General features: G+C 42.9%; 1 protein-coding gene across 1 annotated transcript in view; it reads left to right on the top strand.

Annotated features, from left to right (window-relative positions):
* The window catches only part of TNFSF8 (TNF superfamily member 8), a 43,161-nt gene that overhangs the window by 10,916 nt on the left and 17,977 nt on the right, over positions 1 to 14,268 (top strand). The window contains exon 2 of the mRNA XM_054998091.1: positions 6,086 to 6,131. Within this exon, the coding sequence (XP_054854066.1) occupies positions 6,086 to 6,131 (46 nt within the window). The remainder of the gene's footprint in view (positions 1 to 6,085; positions 6,132 to 14,268) is intronic.

The raw sequence follows: 14,268 nt of genomic DNA, 5'->3' as shown, positions 1-14,268 counted from the left end.
CTACTCTTTGGTGTCCTGGGGAAAGATGGTTTGGGAAAATGGAAAGTAATTGCAATATGTAGTCATGGACATAGCAGTGCTGCTAAAAAATGTCATTAGGGTGTAGCTATTTGGTTGGTTACCTGAAGTTGAAGGTAATTCAGTTTAATTACCCTTTTGTGGCTAGCAACCAGGACATGTTCATATCAGATTGTGATCACTTGCATTCCAAATGAACATCCATTTTCTCTAATGGAGGGAAGGTGTCAAGTGATGATTGAGCCCATTCATCTTTGACTCCTTCAGCTCTTTGTAAATGTGACACTTCTCGCTTATAATGAACTATTCTCCATTTCCAGAGCTGTTGTACCACTTCATCTCAGTAGGACTGTAGAGGGCAACCCATCCCATTTCAAATACCTGCATTAATAGCTTTCCCCTCCTTGCCTTAGTAAGCCAGGAAAGTAAGGAATCTGGGAAACAAATGTATTTTATTGAGTGTCCACCGCAATCATGTTGAAATCAGCTGTGCACATTATCTCCTATAGAGCTCCATTAAGTGGTATCTAGGGAGGGAAATGAGATGCATTTAATGCCTGTCATTTCCTTGAAAATCACACTAAAAATCCATCAGCTCCAAGCCCTCCCTCCTGCTCCTCTATAGATGAAATTTGGGGGTGTGATTATTTCATTCTAATATAAATGTCTTGATGATTTTTTTCATTCCCAAAAATTGATTCTTTAGAAGCAGGAACAGAAGACGCATCTTGCAATTCAATTTCATGGCATGCCACAGCAGAGCTGATATTTTCTTGATTGTGTGACAAGTTAAAGAAAGCAAAGATCTAAGTTCAGGGCTTGAATATTCTACACAGAAGGAATATTTGATACTAGGTCAAACAATAACCTACCTCTTAGTGAGATCAACAGAATACAAATTGGCCAAAATCGAATGTATGAAGCTGCCTTACACCACACCAGATCATACCTCCATGTTGAATCAGCATTGGCTGCTCTGATATTATCTTTCTGAATGTCTGCTACTTCCAGTTCTTAAATTGCAATGATTAGGAATGAATTTAGAAACTTCTATGTGGGTTGGATCCAGCCAGCTTTTTCACTCAGTCTCACCCAATTCCCTTCCATACTACAGCCCACACATGGCTTATTACATGCAGGTTCCATGATTCTCAGTGGTCTTATGTGGTCAAAGAGGCAACAGCATAGTGTGCGTTAGCAGCACCCAGAGCAGGTGGCACCACTGTTACTACATGTGCACATGCTCCTTGGACCACATGATGACATCACTTCCAGGAAGTGACATCATTGCACAAGGTGCGGCTGCCCCCCCCTGGAGTGCTCCCCAATTCAGGTCCACTTGCCTCCCCACCCCTTACCTAGCAGTCCTATGGCACAGCCAGCTGCGCCACTGCTGCCAGCTCAGTGCACTCCTTGGCCAGCAGCTGCTGCAGAAGGGCCACCTGATGCCCTGTCAGCACATCAGGTGGCCAGGGGGCACAGGTGGCCTCCTGCAGATGCAGCACAGGCATCTGTGGTGCAGCGCCTTCTAAAAATTATGCGCTCAGGGCAACTGCCCCTCTGCTCCCTCCCCCCCGCCCCATGCTATGCCACTGCAGAGAGCATACTACCTTCTTTTTTCACCAGCAGAAAAGCTGGTTGGATCCAATCCAGTCTGTGCTTTACCCGTTGAGCCACCCGGCCCTCCCTAAAAACCATGTCAATCACATGAAGTTGGTTTATATTCACACACTATTTATATCTATAGATCTCTTGGGCCTCAGGCAGAGAAAGGTGTTTCCGGCTATATGTGATGTTTGAAATGACGATGGCAAAGGCGGAACTAGAACATTCAGCATGCAGATCTATTGCTTTGCTATTGAGCTCTGCCCCCCTCCCATTCACCAGACACCACTATCCACCCCCCCCCCCCAAATATTATGCGGTCTTATTTTAAGTCCGACCTCCCTCTACTCTGACCAGCAGGAGTGACTGTCCAGGGATTCCAGCAGAGAAGGGCTTTCCCCAATATCTGTTTAGACACTTCAACTGCTGAGCACTTCACCTGACTGAAACACAATTGCCATGGCATTCAGGTGAAAGGACTAGAGTTGCCAACTCCAGCTGTCACCCCTGTGGGAGAATTCAGCGGGAGGGATTCAGCATTGTGCTAATGTATGACATCACTTCTGGTTGAAGGTAATGTTATAATGTGGCAGTAATGCTCCAGGATTCACCCAAAACTCTATGGTTAAACCAGCACTGAACCCCCATCCCACCCCATTTTCCCACCATTGCCCTGTTGGGAGGAGGCAAGAGACAAGCAGGAGAACGAGAAGCCCTACTAGGGGTGTAGGCTATGGGTTTATTGAGCGATGTACATTATAAAATAATAAAGAGTCCAGTAGCACATTTAAGACTAACTTTATTGTAGCATAAACTTTTGAGAACCACAGCTCTCTTCGTGAGATGCAAATCTGACGAGGAGAGCTGTGATTCTCAAAAGCTTATGCTACAATACAGCTGGTGAGTTTTAAAAGTTGCTACTGGATTTTTTAATATTTTGCAACTAGAGACTAACATAGCTAACTCCTCAGGATTATAAAATAAGAATTGCTTTGCTGAATTAAACCACTTCCCAACAGAGCACAAGGAGGTAAGAGAAAGACTGGGCTGTTGTGCCTTGAACAGTTAATAACTATAAGCCCAGAACAAAAAAACTTGGCCAGTTAGAGCAAATTAGATGTGGAATTTTGACTCCTTTCATGATTTTTGGCCAAGTCTCACTGCTGCAGCAACAAGACAAGAACAATGAGCAAAAATTCCCCATCAGTGTCTAGACTGTGTCTAGGCTTAACAAACCAGCTCCCTACCATTCCCAGTATTTATCAAAAATAAACAGACCCTTTTGTCCATAAGTGCTGAGGAATTTCTTCAGAATCCTCTTTCTGGTTAGTCCCTTCTCACCTCCATTTCTTATACCTTATTTCTCAAGGCATACCATCCAGCAACTCTCCCTTGAAGGAACAGCATCTTCTTTCACTCTCCTTGACTCTGTGTTCCACCTTGTAGCTTCCCAGACTACTGCTCTGGGCTCAGCCAGCCCAACATGAGATGCTAATCCCAGCTAATCTCACAATATCCTCTTCCCTTGAAGTTGGACCAAACATCTGACCACTCTATGCCACCACGCAAGATCAACCAATGGTGTGAGAGGCTTCTCCTCCACCATAATACCTGGCATGTAGTGTGTCTAATACATTAGGCAGTATTTAAAGCTATTATAAGGTAAAGAAGTGTTATTTTCCCCAGGTTGTGGAGCAGGAGGAGCGTGTTAAAGCTGTGAGAGAGTTAATTGCCTAAAGTCGGTTATTGGGTTTATGGATGAGATGGTATTCAAAGCAGGGACTTCCTTGCACTCAATGTTTGGGCAAAAATATCTGCAAAGCTTAGGTGAATGCTGTTAGTCTCTGTTTACAAAATGCAGATGCTGCAAACTTAAAGCAAGAGGCTTTAGGGATGGGGTGCAAATTTGTATCTCAACTAGGGGTGTGCAGGGAGAGGAAGATTCAGTTTTCCCGCTTTGGAATTTCCGATGCTTCCCAAACCAACCCAAATTGCTTCAGGAAGCTCTGATTCAGCATTTCTGAATTGGGGCCAGCATGCTGGGCCAGATTTGGAAATCCTGAATCTTTACAAATTGGGTCAGATTCGGGTATTTATCCTGAATCATAAACCTGAATTGCACACCCCTAATCTCAACGCATGTTGAAACCTCCCACCAACAGCCCTCTTCCCCCACTGCCACATGGTGGACTGGTCTATGGATGCAAGCCCCCCAGCCTCCCACTTCAGGCCACTCTGACACTCAGGCAGGAAGGGAGCTTGACCCCTTGAATTTTAGGCTGAGAGCTCTGGCTTCACTGAGGCACTGGCTCTCTAACCACCCCGAGTTTATCTTTGGGGTATACTCACTGCTCGGTCAACAAATCCAGATGGTTGATTTTAGGGAGTATTTGCAAGAGGATTAAGCACTCAAACAAGAAATCAAGCAACAGGTACAAAAAAACGAATAACCCAGCTGTTGCTAAAATAAATTCTGACTGTCTAAAACTTTAAGAGCTAGCTTGCTTAAGCATCTGTAATGGACCCAATCATTTTTCGGCATACACATTCGGTAGCATGTAGACCTTTTCATGTAGTACAGCATAGAGACTTGCCAAATGGAGGCCCAGAGGTGTTCTTCAGTCTCCTCTATCCCTCCTTTCTCCAATGTATATTCAAAAGTCTTCTTTTCTAACCCTCTGAGCAAGTCACCAGGCACAGCAACTAGTTGGCTATCACACCAGACAAGGAAGCCAGCTGCTGGAACTCTCTGAGACTGGTCTTCAAGGCCATTTGCTAAAGAGTCAGAGATTGCTTGCTCATGTTAATTAACACAGAAAGCCTTTTCTAGCTAGGCCTGGACTTGCAAATACTTAGTATGTTGCACCACACTAAACTATCTTTGTTGGAACCCTGCACATTAGGTCTAACTTCCATACAGCTGGGTAGAAGGAATTACTGTTATTAGTGAAGCAATGACCATTTCTGGTGTGACTCAGAAGTGATGTCTCTATGAAGGGGTGACAGTCTAGCATTTACCCCAAACTCTACAGTTAAGCATTAGAGTTTTGGGAGAATGCTAGACCATCACTCTTAAATGATGAGTTGCACCTGAATTGATATCGCCCTCAGATTATAAGGAGCTTCTAAGTTTTTTAAAAAATTACTAAAAATTACTAAATTGCCATTTTTGGTGATGCTATGGGGCCTCTTGCATAGCTTAGAGCCTCAGCATGCCTTAATCCAGTCTAAAAAAAAGCAAATGATCTAAAGTGACAGTTTTTAGACAGACCTGAGACAGTAAAGAAGAAGCAGCCTGTTCTCTCTCTCTCTTTCTGTGTGTGTGTATGTGAATTTGTCTAGTGTTTTTGAACGCTGTCTGAGTAAATGGATATCACTATTGAAAATGCACATACAGACAAATAGTAATTGACACTGGTCCCCACCCCACCTCTTCCAATTAGGTTGTCCAGACAATTGATTTCAAACTTCTGTGACATCAGCCCTCAAGGAATGAGCAGATTGCATGATTTCTGCATAGAACCATGATTCATTATTGACGAGGTTTCAGTGATATTTTGCCAAATTGGCTCAAAGGGAAGACCGACGATTATAACAATCCCAAATTACTATGTGACTGGCTTTGTCAGGAATGGAGAAAATGGCAAGAGGGCCCAAGAAGGGACTTTACAGGGTGCTTCATTTTCCTCTGTGTTATATTTGCATTTTTGAGAGATGAGAAACGATTACGTAGTCTGAAGTCCGGGCCTTGCACAGAAAGCCTGTTTATTGATTGTGTAATACAACATTCTAATTGAACATTGCCCAGGCTGCATGCAGGTGTACCTGGGAAGAAGAGCAGGAGAAAGCTTCACTTACTTCCATCTTCAGTCCTACTGTACCAATGCATAAATATCCTCTATAAGAACATAAGAAGAACTTTGCAGAGTTAGACTCCCACTAGACCAGCATCCCATTCCATACAGTTGACAGCCAGATGCTTCTGGGAAATCCACAAACAAAATATCATGCAACCACAGTAACGACAAAACAGACGCAAAAGGAAATTAACCCCATTGGCTCCTAAATGACAATTGGCTGCATGCTTACTTCAGAGAATGGGCCTTTTGGTTACATTTCCATTCCATCCCATTTCCAATATACTGAACCTAAGGTAGAGAAGAGAAAATATATTCTGTTTAGTCTCTTTTTATATTTGCTTATGCCCTAACCTGGATAGTTCAGGCATGCCTGATCTTACCATGCAAAACCAACCAGGGATTATCATAAATCAGCTATGTCTTGATGGCAGTCTCCACTACCATATTTGTTTATAATTTTTATCAGTGGAGAGTTCCATGCAGATCCCTCTGAGAAGGGGGAGGATGAAAGCCAATAGCCACTACCCACCAGTAATCAATGTATATAAGTAAAAATATGGAATAGTAATAATCTAACTATCTTTTTTTGCATTCTCTTGAAGGGATCCTGTCCACAATGTGAAGGACATCGTAACCAACAGAAAGAAGGTAAGATCATCTTAATTGGAAAAGCAAAATGGAATGGTGTTTGCATGTGTAATTTGGGAAGTGGAAACATTGAATTTTGGCCTAAAAATTATTTCTTGCTTCTCTACAAATTTTTGAATGCTGTGCAAGAAGTTACCTCCTCTACCAAAGGCCCCATAAGCTGGGATACAAAATAGATTCTGCTGTTCTTCTTGAACTGTGAATGGTTTATTTTCTACCATTGTTCAGAGAAATCAGAACCAAACAGGTTTGATTGCTTATTAAAGTTCAAGACAAAGCATATTTCAATTGTAATTCTATTGACCTGTTTTTTTCCTCCTATATTTCTGTTGCCTTTTTGAAAAAATCCTTTCTTTCTTTCTTTCTTTCTTTCTTTCTTTCTTTCTTTCTTTCTTTCTTTCTTTCTTTCTTTCTTTCTTTCTTTCTTTCTTTCTTTCTTTCTTTCTTTCTATGCTGCTTTCTTTCTATGCTGCTTTCTTTTATGATGCAGGGCATTATTTTTGTCCCTCTCTGGGTGTGTTCCCTCTGGGGTTCATAACCAAGTGTCCCCTTTGTGATCGACAGGGCTTTTTTCAGCTGGAATGCAGTGGAATGGAGTTCTGGTACCTCTTGAAAATGGTCACATGGGCACGGAGGGCAATCTAAACTCCTCTCTGTCTGGAGATCAGGAGGAGGCAGGGCCACCAGCCATGTGACCATTTTCGCCGAGGGTGATTTAAACTTAAAAAAACTCCCCCTGTTCCTAGGAGCATGCATGCACTTTGCGCACATGCATGTGGTACCAGGGGCACTACCTCCCACCAAGAGTTGCCCCCTGTGCTTGCAACCCACTGAGTTCCACCACCTCTTTTCCCAGAAAAAAGCCCTCATGATCTAGAATAGTATTGTTGCAAATTCTGGCAGACCAGGTCTTTGTTTAAATTTATGGGCTCATAATTGTTAATTGTTCAGAGTAAGCCCCCATTCCAATGATTCTGTTAAGTATCTGTACCATCTTAGAGGAGATGACCTCTTCTAGCTGAAGGGAAGGGGAAGATATTTGTTTGTCTGTATGAACAAAATAACTACTGTTTAAAATGAAGTTAATCCAGTTGAAAGCTGATCAATTGCAAACAGTTGGTGCCTTGAACTGGATTGATTTCTTTAAAAAGAAAAACAATGGCATGAAAATATAATATCCACTGGCTCCTAGCATACTCATTGATTTTCAAGGGCGAGATTAACATTCCTTTGTCTACTTTCCAATAGGGAGAGAAAGCAAAACAGAACAGGATGTCAGCTCATCCACGAACCTGGGAAATAGGACCTTTTTTCATACTACCCATAGAGGAACTCATTTTATATCATGTTTTTTTAAAAAAACTAAATGTCTTTTTGTGAATTGTGCAGCTAAAAATATACAGGTTTAAACAAACAAGCATACAATTGACATAATACTAGCTCAAAGAACATCACCTAAAAGTTCACTTTTAGAAAAAGAGCTTTGGAAAGGACAAAGCAGGACTCCTCAAATCTTAAAAGAACCCATAAAGAACTGAAAATGTACACGTCTGTGTATCACCACTCATAAGTACTAACATAAGATAATGAAATTTGCAACAAACCCTGTTGTGTTTAACAATACTACGGGCTCTAGAGGGGCCTTGTGAGGGCATGCACCACCCCAGCAGTGTTCTTGCACTCCACAGAAGGCTGATTTTGGCCTCCAAAGGGCAGAAATCAGGCCAGTACAGAGCACAGGAGCACTTCAGAGCCCATTGCACAACCCTGGCAGCATTCCTGCGCTCCACAACAGCCCAATTCAGCCTCAAACAGGCAGAAATTAGGCCTGTGCGGAGTGCAGGAGCACTCCACAGCCCATCGTGTCACTCTGGCCTGCTCAGGGTGTGCTGAGGGCCAGGCTGGCATGGCAGACCTCCCCGGTCCCTCGGCATCCATTGGTGCACAACCCTCTGGAGGCCCCAAGGAGGCTGCTGCAGCGACAGAGTAAGCTGGCACAGGAGCTCAGCCCTCCCCACCGGCATGCTGGGCAGTAGCGCCGGGCTACACCAGGCCTTCTCAGGACCACTATGTTTTGTGTTTTTTTTTAATTTTTATTTTTAACATCTAAAACAGTAAACTACAAAAAACTACAATAGTACAAGGGGAGGGAAAAAAAGAGAAAGGGAAGGAGGGGGTGGAAAAAAGGGGAAGGCAACATACAAACACTAAACACTACACTTCAATGCTTTCCCTTCATACTGCCATAATTAAAAATTAAACCTTAATAAAGTAATGATGGAATGGTTGATCTTACAAAATACAAATTACAGTTCAAATTAAATCTCCCCCCCCCCCCCCCCGGGCCTCGGACGCAGTTCTCTCTGAGCAGCTACAGCCGCAGCGCTCGTTGCCTCTCCCCTCCCTTCAGACTTCCCTTCAGGCCTCAGGGCCACTATGGAGCCATGGGAGGGACAGGCTGGCACACTGGCTTCCCTGCTCCCTCCTAAGCAAGCCATATTGGTGATGACTCTTTATCCTCACACAGGCCAGAGTGTGCATACGTGAGGATAAAAAGTGAGTCATCGCCAATACAGCTTGCTTTTTATATAGCAAGATATCCAAGCTATTACCGCTTTTACTGTATAAATGTGTATTTTTAAAAATGGAGATTTCAATCAACTGCCATGTGCTAACTTATCTGTGATCATGTTCAAACCATTATTACGCTAAAAAGTACAACAGGACAGCTCTGGTTTATTTACTCCCTTCTCTGTGTTGAACATACTGTCAGAGTATCGGTGCACTAGTGCTCTGTATTGGTCCATTTAGCTGGATTTGATTTATATGAAGATGGAATGAAAACTAGTGGAAGGAACATTAACAATTTGAGATATGCAGATGACCCCACATTACTGGCAGAAAATAGTGAAGACTTGAAACAGCTATTGATGAAGGTTAAAGGGGCAAGTGCCAAAGCAGGATTACAGCTGAATGCAAAAAAAAAAAAAAAATTACGATGACAAAAGTAATGACTACCAAAAAATGACTCAAGTGTAAAATTGACAACAAAGAAATTGAAATTGTTGAAAATTTTCTGTTCCTTGGCTCATTCATCAACTAAAAGAGAGATGTAAACCAAGAAATCAGGAGATTGAGACTTGGAAGGGAAGCCATGAAGGAACTAGAAAAGATCCTTAAGGATAAGAATGTATTGCTAGGGACCGAGATGAAGATCATTCATATTATCGTGTTCCCCATCACTATGTATGGATGTGAAATTTGGATAATGAAGAAAGCCGACAGGAAGAAAGATTTCATTTGAAATGTGGTGTCAGAGGAGAGTTTTGTGGGTTTCGTGGATGACCAAAAAGACCCGTAAGTGGGTTCTAGATCAAATCAAGCCTGAATTCTCCCTAGAAGCTAAAATGACAAAACTGAGGCTATTGTATTTTAGTCCCACCATTTTTTATTTATTTCAAATTTGTATTACGCCCTCCCCGCGAGTAGGCTCAGGGTGGATAACAAGGTATTAGAAATACAATTTAAAATCATATTCATTAAAAACAACACATTTAAAACAGGATGGTGGACATTCTTCACAGGGAGGGTTAAGATTTATACACCCCTTTTTTTCCAGGCCGGCGGAGGCCCAGCCTCAGCCATATGCCTGGTGGAACAACTCTGTCTTGCAGGCCCAGCGAAAAGATAGTAGGGCCTGCCTGGCCCTACTATCATGAGAAGCTAATACTCACTGGAAAAGACAATAATGCTTGGAAAGGGAAAGGCAGTAAAAAAAGAACCAAAACGAGATGGCTTGACTCCATAAAAGAAGCCACATCCTCCAGTTTGCAAGATCTGAGCGAGTCTGTTAATGATAGGACATTTTGGAGTTTGTTGATTCATAGGGTCTCCATAAGTTAGAAGCAACTTGATGGCCCATACATATGCAGCTCCCTGTAGTCCACTTTAGCTGGCTCCCCATTATCTCAGGCAGAGGACCTGCTCCCTGAGATCCTTTAACTGGAGATGCTATGGAATGAGCCTGCTAGTTTATTCCTGCAAAGCATATGTCACACCACTAAGTTATGGTCAGGGTCAGCCTGAATCACAGGCCAACATGCAAGCCCCAAGTTGTTGACCAGCCAGCAGGTGCCAGCTGGTAGGTATACATGCACCTGGAGCCACCAGCTGACCAGCCTTGAGCTACTGGCTGGCCAGCTAGTTGGCGCATGTGTACATGGAGCCACTGGCAACCAGGCAACCAGAGTAGTTGAGCTGGGGTAAGGGGTGCCACAAGAGGTGCCCCTCACAACTACCTATTTGACCTATTTAAACTCTTTTTACACATTCAGAAAAGTTCGCTTAATGTAAATAGAAAGGGAGAGGGACCACAGCACCAAGCTCTGTCTCAATCTTCATGTATTAATTGGAAGGTCTGTGTTTTCTTCTTTTTATCATTTCAATGTGGTCTTTGCAGACTTCTCAGTCAATATGTGAAGTTATCCCATGCTGGGTCAGATCTAGTCCATTTGGTTCATCATCGTCTATTCTGAATGGCAAAATCTCTCCAAGGACTCCTTCTGTATGGGATTCTTTAACACATGATGCCAGGGATTGAATGTGGATCCTTACCATGGAAAGCACGTTCTCCAATGCTAGATCGTGATGCCTTCGATACAAGCTATACAACACTGCCTTATGTGGACACAGGGTATTAGTTTATCTAGCCTAGAATTGTGCATTTTGGCCAGCCTCAGCTCTGGGATAGCATATTCTAACATATTCTTTAGGAGGCTATGCTAGGAATTAGATCCAGGTCATTCATCCTGAAAAGCAGGTGCTCTGCCCACGTTTACAGGGTGAACATATTGAGCTGCCGTATACCAAGTCAGACCACTGATACTTCTATTTATCTACACTAGGTGGCAGCACTTCTCTAGGGCCTTAGGCAGAGAAAGGTCATTTGTCAATAGCTGTTACACAAGATGCCAAGGACTGAATGTCGGTTCCACCACTGAATTTTGTGAATGCAGTCGGCAACAAGAATGGCCCTCAGTTTTGAGCATGGAGAAACCAGAGAATAGCTCTTTAGTCTATGTTGATTTGCTTATAGATGAATGTATAAAGGCATGCCTGTTAATAAACGGCAAGTTAGAAATAATAGCTAAATGGAACCTCCAGATTCAGACTCAGTATACCTCTGAATACCAGTGGCTGAAAGGCAAATTGTGGGAGAGGAATGTTAGGTTCGTAATCTGCTCTCGGCTTCTCAGAAGCATCTGGCTGGCCACTCTAGAGGGTCCTTGGGTTGATCCAACAAGACTCTTCCTTATGTTTGTAACAATCTTCTTGGCGGCAAACCCAAGGTAAATCCTGGAGGATCAGAACTAGAGATGGGCACGAACAGCAATACGAACAAAAAAAAGGCACGGGCACCCAATCTGCAGTTTGCGAACAAGCTTTTTGTGAGGCCCCATTCTAAACGAACAGGTGGTCATTACAAGCCTCGTTCCTTGCTTTTCGTCAAGCCAGACAGTCTGGCACCTGCAATCAATTCCCTTGGCAACTTAGGTAGGGATTGTCTGAAACCCCAATCTAAGCCCAATTTAGCTTGATAGGCAGGTCTTCCCTTCAAGTGTGGAGCTCCAAATTTGTTACAACAAGGGAGCAAAGAGCAGGGGGGAGGGGGCTCCCAGCTCTGACTTTGCAGGCAGTGGAGAGGGAAAGAGACAGTTGCTGTTGGCATTTTGATAGAGAGAGTGCATTGGAGCTTGAATTTTCTTTGTGTGTGGTGGAATAGGGATCTACCCTTCAAGTTCCAGGGCTGCTGCAAGACTCTGGGCCAAGCTATTATTTATTATTGGTACCTTTCCTGGTGCCTGCTCAGGTCAGGTCTCTGGGAGTGGTGCAGTGGGGATCTTGACTTGGATGATGGCTGGAGTGTTAGAGATTTATGGTATTTTATATATTTAGTTTAGTAACTTAGCAGAGTAACATAGCAGAGTAATTTAGTCAGAAGCGTTTAAACCCTCACAAACGTGCATTAATTAATCCTCAGACAAAATTCATAGAAAGATAGAACTTACAGTTTATTGTAGCAGATTTCTCCATAGCAATATCTTCTGGTAATATCAAGGGAAAGAACCTATCTATAGAGTTACATTCTCTAAGCTAATACCACGGCCTGAAAATATAGGCAGCGAGGCTGGAAGAGGGTTTGTGGACAAAGAGAAGGGCTCCATGAGGAGCATGGTGGCTTTACATCTTTCTCTTGGAAGAGCATGAGGGAAGGTGTGAAATCTCCCAAGAGGCACAGAGGCAAGAGAGGAGGAGTCAGTAGGCGTTCCCACCTTAGACAAGAGAGTGGCAGATTGCTAGACTTATACATTACATTCAAAAGAGACATGCAGCGCCCCCCAGTGTCCAAAGGCAGGCTGAGTCGCCTATTCCAACACTCCCTCTCGACTCAGAGTGTCGTCAGCATTCACAACGTTCAGGTCACTTCGTAGACCTTGGTACTTGTCTCTGGGCAGCGGCTTGGTAAAGATGTCCGCTGTCATTTCTTCAGTGGGACAGTAGTGCAGCTTCACAATTCCTTGTGCTTGAAGTTCCTTCACGAACTGCTGTCGTGTCCCAATATGTCTTGTGCGCGGAGTATTTCCTTCTAAAAGAGAAAGGGCTATACAACTCTGGTTATCTTCTAGCATGTTAACTGGTAAAGGTTCTGTAATGCCAAAATCTTTAAGTAACATTAAAAGCATTTGTAAATCTTTGCATGCTTCTGAAGCTGACACAAGTTCTGCTTCAGTGGACGAAAGGGCCACAATTTCTTGTTTACGACTGGCCCAAGTTACAGGTCCATTCCCATAGAAAAACACATAACCAGTAGTGGATTTCCAGTCTGAATTATCTTTAGCCCAATCTGCATCAGCATATCCCAATAGTGTGGGATTTTTACTAGCTGGCAGCCTTAGTTTAGAATCTGCAGTACCCTTTAAATATCTCATTACTCTTTTTACTCCGGTCCAATCATTCACAGTGGGTTTACTTACCCTCCTGGATAGAATACCTACAGCTGTTGCAATGTCAGGTCTTGTTGTCATTGCTAGGTAAAGAAGCTTGCCTATGGCAGTTCTGTACCCATTGTTCTCTGGTAGAGGCTCATTTGGTTCCTTTTCTTTTAGAAAACCTACTTCCATTGGTGTAGGCATTGGATTGGCATTTTCTAGTCCAAAACTTTCCAGTAGTTCTAGTATCTTTTGTCTTTGGCTGAGAAGGTAACTGCCATCTGGTTCTCTCTCGATCTGGATCCCCAAATAAAAATTAGCATTGCCCAAGCGTTTCATTTCAACTTCCTTGTTTAGATGCGATATAATTTCAGCACAATCACTTGAATTTTCATAACAAAGGATAAGATCATCAACATAAGACAAAATAAAAGTCCATCTCTCATTCTTGTATCTACTGTAAAGACAGAGGTCAGCTTTGCCTCGTTTAAAATCTAGATCAAGTAACATTTTGGTCAGTTTATCATTCCAAGATTTGGCAGCTTGCTTAAGACCATAAAGTCCTTTCTGAAGTTTGCATACTAAGTGTTTATTCTGTTCATCTATGAACCCTGGAGGTTGACTCATATACAATTCTTCCTCAATTTCACCATGTAAAAATGCAGTCTTTATATCCAGGTGTTCTGTTTGCATGTTTCTAGAAGCTGCTATGCTTAAGAGCATCCTGATTGTGGAATATTTTACAACTGGTGCAAAAGTTTGATCATAATCAGTTCCATAAATCTGAGAATATCCTTTGGCTACTAATCTAGCTTTGTATCTCTCAACTGCACCATTCTCATTTTTCTTAGCTTTAAAAACCCATTTACATCCAATAACATTCTTACCCTTAGGTAGTTTTGTGAGAGTTCATGTTTTATTCTTGTGCAGAGCATCTATTTCTTCTTGTGCTGCTTCCTTCCATTTCTTTGCTTCTGGTTCAGGCATTTGTTGAGCTTCGGCCCATGAAGTTGGTTCTTGTGGTGGCGATGACCTTGCAAGGTAGGTCAGTCTCTCGGCTGGAACTCCTCTGTTGACGCGCTGAGAGCGCCTAAGGTCCTGAGTCACCTCTGCCTCCGCAGTGGGCTCTGGCTCCTCAGGCACATCTA

The sequence above is a fragment of the Eublepharis macularius genome, chromosome 14, assembly GCF_028583425.1.
Source record: "Eublepharis macularius isolate TG4126 chromosome 14, MPM_Emac_v1.0, whole genome shotgun sequence".
Classification (NCBI taxonomy): domain Eukaryota; kingdom Metazoa; phylum Chordata; class Lepidosauria; order Squamata; family Eublepharidae; genus Eublepharis; species Eublepharis macularius.
This window is presented reverse-complemented; position numbering and strand designations above follow the sequence as displayed.